Source organism: Panthera onca, chromosome D1, assembly GCF_046562875.1.
Source record: "Panthera onca isolate mPanOnc1 chromosome D1, mPanOnc1 haplotype 2, whole genome shotgun sequence".
NCBI classification, from domain to species: Eukaryota; Metazoa; Chordata; class Mammalia; order Carnivora; family Felidae; genus Panthera; species Panthera onca.
Window position 1 is genome coordinate 88,606,268 of NC_138348.1, and position 18,497 is coordinate 88,624,764.

An 18,497-nucleotide genomic window follows, 5' to 3' on the forward strand; every position below is an offset into this window, starting at 1 on the left:
TTTTTTCCTATCTGAGCTCAGGGCTAGTTTGTACAAGCAGGAGTGTTACCAGCTAATGTGTTTTTTGGTGACTTTTCTAGACAACAGACCTCCTGACCCAAGCCATGACAGAGCTGTCCCAGACGTTAACAACAGATTACCGGACGCCGCAAGGGGACTACCAGAGAATTCAGTATATTCCTGTGTCACAGTCTGCATCTGGTCTTCAGCAACCGCAGCATATACAGCTGCAGGTGGTGCAAGTAGCTCCGGTACCGTGTCACACTTACTTCTCTTTACCTTCATGCATGCCATGTTGCCACTAGCCAATATGGCAGGCGGGCCATCACAAGCACCCAACTCTCAGAGCTGGGGCTGGACCCGACGGAATGTGCTTGTGCACCTAAGTTCTGAGTCTAAGGCATTCGTAAACCCCTCCCCGTCCCCCCCCGCCGGCTATAGAGGGCTCTGGACTCAGCAGCATAAGAGATTCCTCTCAATAGCAGTGTAGAGATTTTAGGCTCGAGTGTACGCTGTAATCCCGTGCCATTGCAGGACAGTACCATATGAACTCTTTCGGAGCCTCTTCCGGACCCTTGAGCACCAAAGTTGACTATGTGGTGAGGAACCAGTTTGATAAGTCCCTATGTGGGCATCGAACAACTAACATGAGTGGGAGGTTGTGAAGAGTAATTGTGAGTTTTGAGTGTCGGTCAATATCTTATTACTACAGAGGTATAACTGTGTTCCTTCTATCAGACGATTAGTAGCTCATTCTCACTAATTAGGGAGCTAGAAGAAGGAATCCTCCCTAAACTATTGTTTTACTTAATTATGCTGAGGAAGTGTACTCCAAATGAACAAACTTGTTGCTTTGAAATCATTTGGTCTCTGAAAGTTTAGAATTAATACCAGAGTGGGAAATGGGGAGTTGCTACTGTCATTGACTGTTCTTGACCTTTTTTTCCCTTTGGGAAGGTTCTTAGCTTCAGCCTTTGGAGGAACCTTTGAATCCCTGAAGTTGCCTGTAGAGTATGATGTATATGTACATTATTCTAGAAAAGGGGACTGTACTTTAGCCAGGTTTTCAGAGATGTCTGGGATACATAAAAGGTTAGGAAACACTATTATAGTGGGTCAATAGTGACAAAAGCTAAAAGCAAACTCTCTTGTTTGATCTCTTTTAACTGATCAAGGGTAGGTCATTAAATTTAATTGAAACTTAATGGAAAAAGACTTGATTCCTGAGAGCTTCTCATTCCAGCTTTTTATAAGGAGCTGTATTCCTTCTATCTCCTTCTTTTCTAGAGTTAGTGTTAGTGGCTTCTGTTTTATAAGCATAATATTTATTAATTTATTTATTTAGAGAGTGCATGTACGTGAGCAGAGGAGGGACAGAGAGAGTCACAGGCAGGCTCTGCGCTCAGCACAGAGCCCGATGTGGGGCCTGATCCCATGACCCTGGAATCATGACCTGAGCTAAAATCAAGAGTTGGACTCTCAACCGACTGAGTTACCCAGGCACCCCACATAAGCATAATTTTTAAAACTGTCTTCTTTTCTGGACCACTTAGGTAGCTCAGTCAGTTAAGGGTCTGACTCTTGATTTTGGCTCAAGTCATGATCTCACGGTTCGTGAGTTCGAGCCCCGCATCAGGCTCTGTGCTGACAGTGTGGAGCCTGCTTGAGATTCTCTCTTACTCCTTCTCTCTCTCTCTCTCTCTCTCTCTCTGCCCCTCCCCCACTCACCTCTGTGTCTCAAAAATAAATAAGTAAACATTTAAAAAAAAAAACCCAACTGTCTTCTTTTCTAACATTTACCAGCTTGGCTCAGGTATGGGCTCTCTGGGAGTGAGGCTAGGCTGTCGAGTTCCATCTGCTCTTCTGCTGGAATATTGTCCTAGCTGAGTATCTTCTCTGGAAGGATCTCCCTTACTCTCCATCAATATGCATCTGGTTCTCCCTCCAGGCCACATCCCCTCACCAGTCTCAGCAGTCCACCGTGGACGTCGGCCAGCTCCACGATCCTCAGACCTACGCCCAGCATGCCATCCAGGTGCAGCACATCCAAGTCACAGAGCCCACTGCCCCTGCTTCGTCGTCATCCCAGGTATGCTCTCCGACTGTTCACCCGGGGGGTAACACAGCCTAGGAAAGTTTCATGCAAAGGGTAAGGTGTTAATAAATATTTTTTGAATGGATGTAGCTCTGCTTTTTCAATAACAGACTCTGTCATTCAGACACAATAAGACTCCACAAAGTCACCTTCCTCACCAAAATTCAAGAAACACCTTAGCAATTGGATACTATCAGACAGTCCTTTAGAATAGGAAGCAAAGTCTCTAGGATGTAAAATCACGGGGCTCCGTTTGGTCAGGGGAAGCTAATCACTGAAAGCAAGTGTGTCCACAATGCCAATATTAAAACTGGAGGTGTGGGGGGGGCACCTGGGTGGCTCAGTTGGTTAAGGGTCTGACTTCGGCTCGCGTCATGATCTTGCCATTTGTGAGTTCGAGCCCCGTGTCGGCCTCTGTGCTGACAGCTCAGAGCCTGGAGCCTGCTTCAGATTCTGTGTCTCCCTCTCTCTCTGCTCCTCCCCTGCTCATGCTCTGTCTCTGTCTCTGTCTCTCTCTCTCAAAAATAAACATTAAAAAAATAAATAAAATAAATAAAATTTAAAAATAAAATAAAACTGGAGGTGGGGCACCTGAGTGGCTCAGTAGGTTAAGCATCTGACTCTTGATTTTGGCTCAGGTCATGATCTCACGGTTCATGAGTTCAAGCCCCACATTGGGCTCTGTGCTGACAGTACAGAGCCTACTTGGGATTCTGTCTCCTTCTGCCTCTGCTCCTTCCCTGCTTCCTGTCTATTTCTCTCTCAAAATAAGCAAAGATAAACTTAAGAGAAAAAAAGAAACAGGATATGAAGTGAAGGTATCTGAACCAGAAAGGATGCATGTAGTCCCGCCTCTGATATCCACTGGTTTCGCATGCCATGTGCCTAGGTAATTAAAAGTTTTAAATCATGCTGACAGACCGTTAAATAAAATATGTTCTTTGCAACGACATGGATGGAGCTACAGAGTATTATGCTGAGTGAAATAAGTCAGTCGGAGAAAGACAGATAGCTTATGATTTCTCTCATATGTAGAACTGAAGAAACAAAACAAGCAAAGGGGAAAAAAAAGAGACAGAGGCAAACCAAGAAACAGACTCTTAATTATAGAGAACAATGTGATGGTGACAGAGGGAAGGTGGGTGAGGAGATGGGTGAAATAAGGGATGGGGACTAAGGAGGGCACTTGTGATGAGTACCAGGTGTGGTATGGATGTGTTGAATCACTTGTCCATCTGAAAGTAAGATTACATGCTATGTTAACTAACTGGAATTTAAATAAAAACTTAAAAAATGTTCTGTTTTCCAACTTGATATATACATATACTTTCATAATAACAAAATTGAAAAGTATGTGTAAAGTAATAATTGATTCTAAATCACATGGATAGAGCCAATTCTAAATTGCTTGCATTTCTGCCAAATGCGTGGGTGGCACTGGCAGTTGCCTGGCTGGGGTGGGAAGAAGTGGGAGAAAGGATTTCTTCCCTCCTTTGCTGGCTCTGTGCCCTTTGAATTGCTGCAGAAATCCATAGGATAAACACCTACTTTCTCCGCCTTCCTGTTTACCGAGGGCCGTTGGCGGTGGGAGGCTGCGCCTCTTGCCATCTGACGGCCTCTCCCCTCCCTCTAGTGTGAGGTCCAGCCACCGCGAGGTTTCTGTTACTTACTTCTCCCAGTCCCAGATAGGCTGCCTCTGTCCACAAAGGGCCCAACCTCCCTCCCCCCCACCCCCAGCATCACACCACTAAGTTTCTCAAAGAGGCTGGAGGGACTCCTGTGAGTTCCTTTTCAAGAATATGGTGGCACGGGGACAGCCTTCCCCAAGACAGCTCTCCCTTTCTTCTCATGCAGCCTCCAGCCTGCACCTCACAGGGCCATCTTTGTATCCACATAGATACTCTGACCCACACGTCTCAGCTTCTTCCACATTCTTGCAAATGGGGATCCAGTGGCCACCCCCTTGGTTCCACGTGCCCAAATACCATTAACAGAGCCTGTATCCAAAAGATAGGACCCTTGCAGGATGACAGACCCAGGGAAGACACTTGTGCAGCCCTGGAAGTGGGTACAGGGCTGTTTCCACAGGGAATGGGGGACTCTGGTTCCCAACATGTCACCTATAAGGGGATACATATTCCAGGTCTGTGGTCTAAGGATGGGTCTTGCCAGGGTCTAAGGACGATGTGGATATATGGATAAGTTATAAAGGTTCAGAAGAGGGAAAGATTATGTTTAGCAGGGAATCAAGTGTATTTATGTGCAAGTGGTGTTTGAATTAGGTCTTGAAGGAGGGGTAGGATTTTGACATGGTAGTTGGGGAAGGCATTGAGATCTGAATGTGCTCTCATTGTGAGTAAAGACACAGAGTGGGCAACTGGTGCATTTAAGGAAAACTAGGTTAGTAACAGGAAATGATGTTTGAGAAAACAGTTAGAAAGGCAGTTTGGAGCTGGCTTAAACACAAACGATGGAGCTTGGACTTTATCCTGTGGACAGGAGTAAGCCTCTCCACTGGATGTCTGCCTGTGTACCTGTGTTCATCTCCACTAACTGGGTGGGATTTCCCAGTGTTCTCACTGGAAATGATAATTTCTGAGTTCTACTACAGATTCGCTTTGTGATACAGGCAAGTCCTTTAGCTTCTCAATTTTTTACATCTTATGTAATGGAGATAATTATACTTTCATTCACTTATCGTTCTGGTAAGCTTGGTGAAATTAATTTTGGGGATATTCTTGTAGATAATTCCTTGCAAGCTAATTAGGACTGCATCGTTATGATTGCTTTTCATTAATCCTGATCTTATTGAAAATACTATTATTTTAGCAGTGATACTTTCAGTGTTATAATTCATGTTAGCCAGATTTATTTTCTTCCGTTATTTGTGAGTCTTAACTATACTGGAAGTTCATTGTTTTCTACTCCTGCTTTGTCTTTCTCTCTAGGTATCTGGGCAGCCCTTGAGCCCTGCCTCCCAGCAGTCCCAGCAAGGGCTCAGTCCCTCCCATATACAAGGCAGTTCCTCCACACCCGGCCAGGCTCTCCAGCAGCAGCAGCAGGGCTCCTCTGTACAACACACCTACCTACCCAACGCTTGGAATTCTTTCCGTGGCTACTGTAAGAAATGGGGATAATGCTGTGTAGCTCATGGGTGGGGAAATCTATAGCCATGGGTCATAGTTTCATTAGCTTTAGAAATAGATTTTCTGGATTAAATTATCACTAGCCATTTTCTGCAGTCTGTAGTGCATGTACTTGAATGAGTTTCATGACCAAGTTCAAAGCAGCATTCTGATCTCAGAGAGCCACCCATTTCAGAGACATGAGGAGCACTGCCAGAGGAAGTAAGTGGAGGCAGGTAGACTAAAGAGCAGAATAGGTGGTTGTAGGATATGTTGATTGCCTTCATATCAAAGGATGTGCTAGATCCTGGGTATACAAAAAATTTATATTGACATTCGTATCAGTAACACCACACAATAATAATGTCAATTATTATTAAGTTCTATTAAGTTCTCACTGTGTGCCTGGAATGATTCTAAACCATATATATATTGCATTCAGGATTCACAACAACCTGTAAGTATAATTATTTTTCCACAATTTATTTATTTATTTTGAGAGAGAGAGAGCTAGCAGGGGAGGGGCAGAGAGAGAGAGAGAGGGAGAGAAAGAATCCCAAGCAGGCTCTGCACTGTCAGCACAGAGCCTGATGAAGGGCTCCAACATATGATCCGTGAGATCATGACCTGAGCCGAAATCGAGAGTTGGACACTTATGACTGAGCCACTTAGGAACCCCTATAAGTACAGTTGTTATTTGTGCTTTACAAATAGGGAAATTCAGACACAGAGTGATTTGCCCAGGGAACATAGTACCTAGTTTCTCAAGTATTTTTTAGAGGATTGGAACCCAGGCAGTCTGGCTTCAGAGTTTATACTCCAAACCACCCCACTGTGGGTGGCCTCTCCTTATAAGATGGTCTTTGGCTCAAAGAAATCATTATCTAGTAGAGAGAAAGAGATATGAGTAGTTGCTTTCACAGCTCTGCAATTAGTGTTACAGAAGCAGTAAAAGACTGACTGCTCAAGGTAACAGATTTGGTGGGGACAGTAGTCTTGGATATGAGCTGCAAAGTGTGAGATCTTTATGGTCAAAGATCTGGAATAGAGGAACAGTTTGACCTCAGGAGCAGGGACTATGAGCAGCAGAAGTGGAGAAGAAAGGGAGACCGGTGCTGATCATTCTTCTACTATTGATTTCCTTCTTTGAGTCCGTCTCCACTGTCATTGATCTTTGGCCATGTTATATACATTTGGTATGGAATCAGGCTCAAACTCTACCTTTTAGTTGTATTTACAATCTACTCTCTTAAATATTGGTGGTCACAATGAGGGTTTAGTCTTGTTTCTAGTCAGGGAAAGATTCCTACTCATGAAATACCAGAATGCTGGTGAGTACACTGATATTTACACTAAGTTCAATTCCTATTAAAGAAATGTGGAATCATGAAGATTGCCATGGTAATAATAGTATGAGCTAGTATTCCAACCTGAAGAAAAGATTGTGGAATTTAAGGTTTTTTTTTTTTTAATTAAAAACAATTTTTTTTTAATTAAAAAAAAAAATTTTAAGTAGGTTCCATACCCATTGTGGGGCTTGAACTCATGACCCTGAGATTAAGAGTCACACATTCTATTGACTAAGCCAGCCAGATGCCCTTGGAATTGAACTTTTTTTTTTTTTAATTAGGGAAAACATTTAAAATATGCAAAAATAAAATAGCATAATGAATGCTTTTGTAGCCATTATCCAACTTCAGTTATCAACTCAGAGTCAATCTTGTCTCCTCTGTACCTCCTATCATTCTTTCCTAGACCTCCAACTATATAATAATCCATATTATTTCATCCATAAATATTTTATTTAAAAAAAAAAATTTTTTTTAATGTTTTATTTATTTTTGACAGAGAGAGAGAGAGACAGAGCATGAGCAGGGGAGGGGCAGAGATAGATGGAGACACAGAATCTGAAGCAGGCTCCAGGCTCTGAGCTGTCAGCCCAGAGCCCGACGTGGGGCTCGAACTCGTGAACCACGAGATCGTGACCTGAGCTGAAGTAGGACGCTCAACCGACTGAGCCACCCAGGCGCCCCCATAAATATTTTCTAAAACACAACTCCAGTACTGTTCTCAAAGCTAGAAATAAATGACAGCAATTCTTTAATAACCATCATATACCCAGTGTTCATGTTTCTGTTACTGTCTCGTAATTTTTCTTTTAATAATTTGTTTGTTCAAATTGGGTACCAAATAAGTCTCAAGCATTGCAATTTGTTATTTCTTTTGAGTCTTTTTTAAGATTTTAATTTTTAAGTATTCTTTATACCCAATGTGGGGCTCAAACCTACAACCCCGAGATCAAGAGTCACCTGTTCCACTGACTGAGCCAGCCAGCCCTTGAGTTTTGTTTTTTGTTTTTTGTTTTTTTTTAATGTTTGTGTTCTCTCTCTTTTAAGTTGCAACTTCTGTGTTGAAGAAACTGAGTCATTTGTTTGGTAGAATTTCTCACATTCTGGATTTTGCTGTTGGCATTCCTAAATTATCATTTAAGGTGCTTTCTTCTGTCCCTTTTATTTCCTGTTGACTGGAGGCTCAATCAAATTCAGGTTCAGTTTTTTCCCATAAGATATTTATGGCTGGTGGTGTGTACTTTCATCAGGAGGCACATAATGTTTGGTTGTCTGTCTTTTTCTTTGGTTCCACTATTTCATTAGGAATCATAAAGTTGTCATATTCTGATTCTATCATTCTTCACTCACTTATCAGCTAGGAAACTTCTGTAAAGAAAAAGTTTTTGTCTTAACAGATGATTCTGAGGTACAGTTTGCACAGGAAAGTATAGTTTTACACTTAAATATCCAGTTCATCTCCTTCATTTACTGATTTTAAAAATAATAAGTTATTTCCTAGTATTATCCAAGGTGACTAATGAGGGGTATGTGTGTGTATCTTAGTATCATTGTGTACTCATGAATTTCAACACATTGGATATGTTTCAAACCATTGTTACCCTTATTGATGCTAAGATTATGCCATCCTTGGCCAATGGGAGCATCTTCAAATTGGCCTCTGTGTCTTTTCTATATGACTCCGTAGTCTTTTTAAAACATTTTTTATTTTTTATTTATTTTTGAGTGTGTGAGAGAGAGAGAGAGAGCACACGTGCATGAGTGGGGGAGGGGCAGAGAGAGAGAGAGAGAGGGAGACACAGAATCTGAAGCAGGCTCCAGACCTTGAGCTCCAAACTGTCAGGGCAGAGCCCAATGCAGGGCCTGAACTCATGGTCTGTGAGATCATGACCTGAGCTGGAGTCAGTTGCTTAACTGACTGAGCCACTCAGGTGCCCCCTTCGTAGTCTTTTATAACATCTTGCATGCTGGTATGATCTCATGTTCTGGGCTCATCTTAGAAGGTTTCCTGCACCAGCTCGGGAATTAGCCAGAAGCCAGAAGCTTTGGGTCCTTTTAAAGGAAAATATTATATAAAGACCATCAACTGTATGCTAGGGTGAACTTTGTTTTTAATTTGCTTTAATAACACTGCGGTGAAATAGAATTCTAGTTAGATTACATTGTGATTACTAGGCAACAGTGGATACATTTGCCAGTGATTCAAATCCGAATATAAAAGGTAAAAATATGGAGCTAAGAGGTAAACCTTTGCAACTTATTTCAAGGTTTTAAAAAATCATTGAATATTTTGTTTTATGGATATTCAAAGGCTCATTTGGGAGTGATGCATTGATTGTTTCTGATATTTGATAATTCTTTGCTAACCTCCTATGATCATTCTTATCAGAATATCAAGAAATCATATCATTATAAAATTCTCACAGCAAGCAAATACATGAAAATGTCTCAATGGGGAATGTGGCCACTGGTTAAGTATTTGTTTCTACAGCTTGTATTAAAATCTGAGACCACTGAAATATGGATATTTCCTGTTTTTCAGCATCAGAGATTCAAATGATGACGCTTCCCCCAGGTCAGTTTGTGATTACAGACAGCAGTGTGGCCACTCCTGTCACCACTGGCCAAGTGAAGGCAGTTACGCCGGTAAGTTATCTGCTCATGAGGGCTTTCCTGTCCATCGTACTGCACCACTCTCCCCTCCCTCTATTTCCTATTCCTCAGCTTCCCATATCTGAGTTAGAAATACCTCCTCTGTATTCCCATAACCCCTTATGCTATATTATAACCCTTGTTTTAATTTGTTTAAATTATTGATTTACTGTATATCTTTTCCTAGCAGACAATGAATTCCTTGAAAGGTGTGTCCTGGTGTTTATCTCTTTATTCTCAGTGCCTTGCACAGGAGACTGGATTATAGCAAATGCTCAATAAATACCTATGCAATTAATAACTATAATGAACCTCCCAGGTCCATATACATACAGATTCACAATTGATTGCCTTTTTATGTGCTTTGTGGAGAGTATTCATGACTATTGGTCCTCAACTGGGTTGGGAGAAAATAATAAAATTAATGTTTTGGAGCTCTTTTAAACTATTTTATTTTATTTTTATTTTTTAAATTTATTTTTAAGCTTATTTATTTATTTTGAGAGAGAGAGAGAGCATGCACACGAGATGGGGAGGGGCAGAGAGAGAGGGGGAGAGAGAATCCCAAGCAGGCTCTGTGTTGACAGCGCAGAGCCCAATGTGGGGCTTCATCCCTCAAACTGTGAGATCATGACCTGAGCCAAAATCAAGAATTGGACGTTTAACCGACTGAATGCAGGGCCTGAACTACCCAGGGGTCCCACTTTTAAAATACTTTATTTTATTTTGTTGTTTTTAAAAATTAAAAAAAAAATGTTTATTTACTTTTGAGAGAGACAGACAGAGTGCGAGTGGTGCACGGGCAGAGAGAGAGGGAGACACAGAATCCAAAGAAGACTCCAGGCTCTGAGCTGCCAGCACAGAGCTCGACACAGGGCTTGAATGCACGAACCATGAGATCATGACCTGAGCCGAGGTCAGACACTTGACCGACTAAGCCATCCAGGTGCCCCTGAACTATTTTAAACATTCAACCCCCTTCCTGGTGAAAAACATTGCCATGAATTATCTTGTTATATTTAAATTAGGCAGGTCAATGTTGATTGTATCTGCTATCTCTGTTTTTGTCTTCACTGGTTTGTTCCGGCTTGCCTCTAAGTAATTAGGAAACAGAGTGTATAAATTTAAATTAAGAATTATACTTGTATGTGGCTAGGGATATTGGGAAGTCTTCCAGGGAAGACTGTTTCCCAAGAAGTCTCAGAGAGCAGCAGGGTAGTCTAGTGGCCTCAAAAACCTGATTGTTTTTCCCAGAGCATGCTCAGAGCTTACCCATTTCTCAGCACACAAACTCACATTCCCTAGTCTTAGGAGAGATGTATAAATCCAGAGTAACACTATTGTCAGTGAAGACCATAACTAATATAAAATGGAATAGTCTCGCTGGCATAATCAGTGAAATTTTTACTGCCTATGGGACCCACTGACTCTTTACCTTTCTTTGGCCAGGAACTCGTTTGAGAACCTGATTATAGCCAAGGATGTTCCCCTTTCCCTGCCACAACACACACACACACACACACACACACACACACACACACACACAGAGACACACATACATTTAAGGTACATTTTCCAGGGTTCGTAGAATTTCTAAAGCCTACCTGTGGACCACCTAGTAGTTCATTGACCCTAAGTGGAGAAACAGCCCCCTTCCTGTTAGAGAAAGACCCACATGGGAAACCAGATCATTATCAGAGATTGATGAGTGTGCACTCATAGCACATGGCCCTAGATATAACAAATGGTTATTTGGCTATGGCTTTTGTTCTGGACAGTGCTTGGAAAGGCTACTGTCTGGGCTTTCTTCTGTGACTTCTTTTTTCTAGCCTATATAGCAGACCAATCACCCTACCAATGGACACATTCTTTCTTTAAAAATGTTAACTTAAGGGACTAGCTAGCTCCAGGTCTGTGAAGGTTTCATGATCAGAGAAAGAATAATGACAATGCATATTTTCATAAAGCTAAATTTATTCAATGTAAGGGACTTCATTCTGCGATTGTATTCTTCCTATGCTTTTGAGTGTTAAAATTTCTCTCATTTGACAGTTAGTGTCTTAAAAATGACTTTACTTGGTAAAATAAAATTTGGGAATACTTATTATTACTTTTAATTTGCTCATCTATGAAATTCTGAAGTCTAGGAACCTCTGACCCTGACTACTGGTCTTGGGAGCCATTCTGCCTCTTTAAGGAAACTTTCTCTCTTCTGTGATGTATTTTGTATTACTCTAGCAAAGAAACTCACAAAAAACAAACAAAAAAAATTAATCTACAGACAGCAGTCTTACGAATTTCAAAATTCTTAGGAGTAGTACAATAATAGCACGTGTTTTCCTTTGCCACATAGATTACTGTCATGATGCAAATTTCTGTACCTGAAGCTCTTCACTATCTCATTTGGTAGAACAATCAAAGCGCTCCTTTAAATTACCTTTGTAGTCTCTTACTCTGATCCATCCCCTCTAAAGCACTTACATAAAACATCTAACATAGGTGTCTATTTTGGTGTTACTTTGTAACATCTCCTTTCCTATTCCTTCTTTCTCTTTCCACCAAGAACCTCCCCACCAGTTTTAGACCTCAGATTTCTAAAGATCTTTTGTTGGTGTGTTTGTTTTCTGTTCTAGGGTCATTATGTGTTATCAGAAGGTCAACCAGAATTGGAGGAAAAGCAAGCTTCTGCTCTCTCTGCGGGAGTCCAGGTTCAGCCAGCCACACATGGTGACTTGGACCCCCAGACCACCAGCCAACAGCAGCCCACACAGTACATCATTACAGCCACCACCAACGGGAATGGGAGCAGTGAAGTGCATATCACTAAACCTTAACTTCCACCCTGGAGCTAGAATCCAACAGTCACACCATGTCTTTTCTCATTCAGAAGTCTGAAAGCTTCCAACAGTTGGAACTCTTTTTTAAGATTTATCATTTACTCAAGAATTTGGAAACCACAGTTTTGACACTGTACACATCCCAGGGCTTCTTTTATCAAGGTCATCTTTACCAAAATGACTCTTCAAACCCTAGGAACTTCTGCCGTGGAATGGAGACCTTTAAGCGGAAAGTGGATTTCAAGGTGGAGAGACTTTGCCTTGCTCTTGGGTTGTTTTTTTTTAATACATTGGTGGGCCTTTCTTTTCCTTTGTGGAAATATTAAGTGGTGTATCACGTTTGTACCAAAGGTGGAGAAAGGATGTGCCAAGTTCATGGCCACTGGACTTCTTAATTCCGCGCCGTGGCACCATAGGAGAGGGGCATTTCATTAGGTCAGAACTGCTTCATCTTTTGAGTTTGCATTTTCAGTAACTTAACAAAGGGAGCCTATTGAATATGAAAATAAAAATGATGAATAGGTTTGACAGTGATGTTCTGAAGGAAAAATTTTTATCTAGATTTTTCTTATTGCTGATTAAAACAAAACAAAACAAAACAAAACAAAACAAAACAAAACAAAACAAAATGACTTGCCTCTTTGGGAAAACTGTTGGCAGGCCATTACTGGAAGTGCTTTGCACAGATGCTGGCCTTCAGCAGCTTAGGCCAGAACCTCCTGTTCTGATAGAAGTTACTTTCTTAGTCTACAATGGTAGACTCCCTGTAAGAGAAAAGGTTTGTTTGATGTCAGCAGAATTTGAACTCCTACATTAAAGCTTTGCCTCCCGTTCTCTGGTTGTGGTGTATTAAGAAGGAGGTATTCAAGATATCGGTACCAAGAAAAATTACTAAGATAATTATGTATAGATAAAGTGGAAAGCACTGAAGCCTTGTCCTGCCTTGCAGGATCCATTTACCATTCACTGGTGAAGGATGAATTCCTTGATCTTACCAGGTGTACATTCAACTCACATCATTCAGTGTATTTTAATACTTCTCGTGCTGTCTTAAAATGAACATTCGTTAAGGTTGGATGGAAAAGTGGCCCTCCTTATTTCTTAACACTTTTAACTTCTGCATATTATAACTCATCTGGACCTTTTGATAAGATGACCACCTTCACACTTAGGGGAAAAATAGAAATATTGGGACCATTTATATGTCAAGGCAATTATAAGGGATATGGAAGAAATCTAATCTTTATGTATCTTACACTGTCATTTGGGAGAGGGAAAAAATCTGCTCAGTGACAGTTTTTTGTTTTTTTTTTTACATGTGTTCCTGTTTGCAGTCTTGTTAACTATGAATTCAATGGGGAGAAAGTATTTCCCTTCTTTTTACTGTACATTCCAATTGTACACATAAAACATCGCAGAAATCAGAATGTATTTTAACAACTTTTTGTGACATACTAACGCATTTTTAGAGTACTTATTGTGTGATAGAACTTACCACTCCGGAATAGAAAGACCTAACTTCAATTTCAAATGAAGTTAGCTAATCTATTTTATTTACATTTCTGGGTAAAAACTCATTCTGTAAATTAAAAGTATAGGCTTCATCACAGTAAAGATACCTTCCTGGAAAGGAAACAATTCTGTTGAAATAACTTTACTAATATGTAGATTTTGCACTTTGTTTTTGAGACCTCATTCATTCAGTTATCCCTGAAAATTTGGGCACTAAGAGAATATGAGAAAGTTACTTGATAAATGTGTAGGAACTAGGGATGGACTCTATCTTTGGTAACAAAGAGGTAATGTCGATGTTTTCAATAGAAAATATTGACCCTGAGTCACAAAACAGAGACTCTGGGTCCCAAAGTCCCACAGTGTAATGATTGTAAATATCCTAGTGTCCGATCTAGAAAGACTAGGTGAGGAATATTAGACTTTGCCAAAGGTCCAGTTTAATTTTTACACCTTAAATTTGGCCCTGTTGGGTCCTTTTTAATTTGAACCAGCAAGGTACCTCCCCTTCCCTCAGGAATAACTTATTGATTAAAATAGAAATCTGTCACTGAACGGAATGTTCATTTTATGCCAGTTATTTCAAGTTGTAAAATACACAGAAGAAAATACTTTGGAAGGACCTCTTTGTTTCTTTCCCATCTAAGTTTTTTTTTTTAATTTTAATTTTTTTTTTTTTTTTACTTTTTTTTGTCCTTATGTGGAGTAAGTAAAGGATCTGAAACTATTTTGTATCAACCAGAGATGCAGGTGGCGGTAAAGCCAAACAACACTTCTTTAAGATCAGGTATTCTGCACGTTCATTCCAAGTTGAGAGATTTTCAAAAGGACTTGGATTTGAAGAGATGGTAGATTAAAGCCATCTGAAGACCAATATATGGGGGGAAAATGTGTGTTGCCAATGTTTATATTGTGGCCTCTCTTCAGACGCATTGGCACTCTAAACTTCAATCAGTGCAGTGTGAAAATTTCAGAGTAGGTTACGTATAGATTTTACATTTTTATTGTTTGATTTGTGCCCACATAAATAGACATTTCATCATGTAAAATTCCTATTATTCTGGAAAAACCTATTGTTTTGATCTTGAATTGTTTTCTGATTTGGAATTATCCTTTCAAAAAACTCTCAAGATATCTAGGGCTAAAAAGCACTTCATGAGATGCTAAAGATGACCCACAGGTTGAAAATGTTGACCCTATCCTGTTATTTAAATGTGAACATTTATTGTACATTCAGTGAGTTATAGTGTTAATAGTCTTGTGCTACTCAGCAGGTGTAAAAATTAATAAATATTTTTTTTTAATAAACATCTTCCTTGTTTGTATGTGTGAAGCTACTGAGATGGTTAATTTTTTTTTTTTTTTTTTTAATATTATTACGGTGTTTTGACTCTGGTTTACTCAGGTCAGGGTCTGGTCAGAGACCCAACATAAGGGAACTTAGGGATGACAACTATGGAATGGTGTTCCCCTGCCCTTTTACTTGGTGGTTCCTAATTCAAGAACTTTCCCATGGTCTAAGTGGCAGGGACTAAGGGTAGCAGGGGAGCAAACACTGGGCTTTGTTTGGAAACCGCTGTTTTCCATCAAGGGAGGAACATTAGTTTGGCCTGCCAGCTTTCCTGACATTTGCATCCAGTAGAGAGAGCTGAGTATGGTTTCTACAACATTGGTGGGAGTAGCTGTGGATTAAGTAGTCTGAAGCTGTTCTAAATAAGACCTGGTGAATACGAAAGGGACCTACATTCTTAACAAGAACGTTATCTAGTTTAAATTTAAATGTATTTCTTCGACGTGTGTACTTTCTTTCCGAAAGTCAGCGGTCCAGGGACAGGAGGAAGATATGAGGACACGCAGGGGCACAGGCTCCGAGTCTGCGTTCTCCTCACTGAAACTCAAGAAACTGATTTTCCCAGCTGTAAAATGAGAATAGTGCGTAAGAGCACACAGCTGTAGTACAAAGATAGGGGATAGAAAGTGCTTAGCACAGTGTCTGGAGCAAGGGCTCTCTGCAAAAGTTGGCTAATAAAATTGCATTCACTCATTCATGGGCCTCAGTTCACGGCCAGGTAGACTACAGACGGACACTGGCAGCTTCCAAGCCAGGTGACTGCAACCCAATATAGAGCAGCGCTGGCTTGCGTTGCCCCAGACCCCGCCCCGCGCGGCCCCGCCCCCGGCACTCTACAGGCCCCGCCCCGCAAAACCCCGCCCCTTCCGCCGCCCGAGTCCGGAGCGTGCGCGCACCGAGACGCCTTGCGGGAGCGAGCGCGTCCGGGAGCCCGCGGGCCGAGAAGCGCTGCGGGTAGGGAGACCCGCGCCTGCGGCTCAGGTGAGGGCGGGCCCGGGGCGGTGAAAGGGTTAAAGTGGAGCCGGGGAGCCGGGGGAGGGAGCGGCTGGGCCTCTGAGGCTCTCTGCTCCTGTGGGCCAGGGACCGGGGAACGAGCGTGTCGGGAGCCGGGCGGCCGGGTGGGTGGGGGTTAGGGTTAGGCACGGTGTGGGGGAGGGGCCGTGGGCGCTGAGGTGCAGCTTAGAGGGGCGGGACCCGGGCCTTGGGCAGGGCGGGGTTGGCTAGGGAGGGACTTGCTGGGGCGGCGGATTTGGAGAGAGCTTTTGCTCCGGAAACAGCCACGGGTTTAGCTTCTGCGTTCGGGAGGGTCCAGGAGGCCAGGCTAGCCCAGGTGCAGAGAAAAGGCCCTTGGTGGACGCCTTCCTGGTCTAGTTAAGGGGGCTAGGACGCCACAGGATTTAGAAATCCTTGGCTTCCGGGGTTCAAATCCTCTGGCAGCTACCTGCTTTTTGTATTTTGGGATCCTGTTCAGAATAGTAGCAGGACAAAGGTTGCCGCTCAGATAGATTAAATTTAGCTACACCTCCATGGTAGTTGAAGAAACTGTGAACAAAGTTGTGAAACGGGCGATCCTCCTAAGAGTCCGGTAGAACATTGGCTTTGCAGTTATTACCCTGTTCTATGTCAATTCTGTAAAGAGGATCCTACTCTGAACATCGGTTGCTGCTGCAGAAATTTTTTTTTCTGTTTTAAAGTTTTGTTAAACTCATGTGTCATGTGCTTTCTCACCTGCTTGGGTTATTTAGGCACCAAGAATGTTCAGGATGTTGTAATTCTCCATGTACTGAAAGGTGATGGAGTACAATTGCTTGGAGACCATCTGCTTTGTTCAACACTTATCTTCCTGCTGTATCTTTACATAATCTGAAATCTCTAAAAGATAACTTGAAATAATTTGTGGGAAGATGCTTACTTTAGTAGTATTACAGTTCTGTTTTTATCATTTAAGGATTTTGGAATCAATTCATTACAATACTGTGTTTACATGACTGCATTAAGTCATATAAACTGTTATCCATCTGGAGATTATTTATTGTAGGATTCCAAGATTGGAAATAGTACACAGGACCTGGTACAACCCCCCTTTGTCTTCCAGATAAGGAAATTGACACTCGGCAAGGTAAGATTTGCCTAACGTCACCGAGATTAAGCTAGAAGTTTGGCATTTTGACTGTTAAGTCTGTTTTTAGATTCCATTTTACTGCGCTTGTTAGGTAGGTATAGGAGAGAGAATGGGTTTAGCAAATGTTTGTAGAGTGATTCCTTTCAAACTCCCTGTGGTCCTGTTAGTTTTGTTCAATCCTATGGCAGTTTTACAGCTGATTTCTAGCCATTAGCCTAAGGAGATGCTCTCTGAAAATGTGTTAATATGTACATTTCTAAAGGTGACTAGTGGCGTTCAGTTATTATAGGAAGGAGAAACAACATTACATTTACATGGTTATAAATATCAGATGGACCTTTAGTTGTCAGATTGACTACTAAATTTATTGGCTGTCATGATCAAGTGCTTGGAAACCCCGGAGTTTATGTGGACTAAAGTCATATTACCATGCTCCCTTTCCACAATTTCAATTGAGAGTTTATACAGGAGGTATAGTGAATATCTGTTTGTAGTCAGGCAAACCTGAGTTTCAGTACTACCCCTGGGGTTGGGCAAGTTATTTGGCTGCTTTGATCCTCAATTTTAATATTTCTAGAATAGATATGATAACCCTGTCTCACACAGTTGTAGGAATTAAATGAGAAACATGAAAGGCCTTGGACTTAATAGGTCCTCATTAAATGACTTACTGTTAGCGTCTGAGCTTTACTAGTCTATATGGGTTGTCAGAGATTTTTCTTTGTGAAAGTACAACAAAGAATTACTAAAAAAACGAAACAATAACTGTTAGATTATTTTATAGCGGAGAGATTATTGGCCTGAGAAGTCTAAATTATGAACTCTGATCTGTTTATCCTTTAATCTCTAAGTCTCATTTTGCTCAAATATAAAATGAAGGTGTAAGAAATTCTGTAGATTTGGAAGCATTCTGAGCAGTAAGAGACCTACTAGAAAAGGTTTGAAGATTGAGATAAGAATGCAGTGGTACAAGAGTGCAGAGGTGTGTAGTTGCACTTAGGGTATGAGGATAAGGTATAAAACTAGACTTGAGATTGACTATTTTCTGGGCCAGAATATTTTCTGAAGGAGTGTTAATATCAGCCAGATCCCTTGGATTCCTGCCTTTCGGTATACCTAGAGGTATGACTGCATATATTTGTCTAGATTATCTGTGGAACATAAACAATGGATTCCTTGGACCATATGCTGACGGATCCCCTGGAACTGGGTCCATGTGGAGATGGCCATGGCACACGTATTATGGAGGACTGCCTCCTGGGGGGCACCAGGGTTAGTCTGCCTGAGGACCTTCTGGAGGATGTAAGTAGTAGCACCGCCACCACCTTTTTCTGTCGCCTTGTGTATAACTGCTATGCTAAACCTTTTCCACACCCTACAAGTTTTCAGTCTTTTGTGCTCTCTTTGGTTTCATTTTATATATTGCATTCAGAGTGATCTCTCTCTCTTTTTTC

General features: G+C 41.4%; 2 protein-coding genes across 4 annotated transcripts in view; both read left to right on the forward strand.

Moving 5' to 3' along the window:
* PRDM10 (PR/SET domain 10) overlaps positions 1-14,878 on the forward strand; it is a 100,875-nt gene extending 85,997 nt beyond the window's left edge. Inside the window, exons 18-22 of the mRNA XM_060605238.3 lie at positions 81-251; positions 1,949-2,089; positions 5,044-5,215; positions 9,112-9,215; positions 11,855-14,878. Of these exons, the coding sequence (XP_060461221.1) occupies positions 81-251; positions 1,949-2,089; positions 5,044-5,215; positions 9,112-9,215; positions 11,855-12,055 (789 nt within the window). The 3' untranslated portion in view covers positions 12,056-14,878. The remainder of the gene's footprint in view (positions 1-80; positions 252-1,948; positions 2,090-5,043; positions 5,216-9,111; positions 9,216-11,854) is intronic.
* Positions 14,879-15,793: 915 nt separating this feature from the next.
* NFRKB (nuclear factor related to kappaB binding protein) overlaps positions 15,794-18,497 on the forward strand; it is a 39,593-nt gene continuing 36,889 nt past the window's right edge. For all 3 annotated transcript variants that reach the window (XM_060605234.3, XM_060605235.3, XM_060605236.3), the window contains exons 1-3: positions 15,794-15,902; positions 16,960-17,040; positions 18,190-18,345. In XM_060605234.3, the coding sequence (XP_060461217.3) occupies positions 18,211-18,345 (135 nt within the window). In that variant the 5' untranslated portion in view covers positions 15,794-15,902; positions 16,960-17,040; positions 18,190-18,210. The remainder of the gene's footprint in view (positions 15,903-16,959; positions 17,041-18,189; positions 18,346-18,497) is intronic.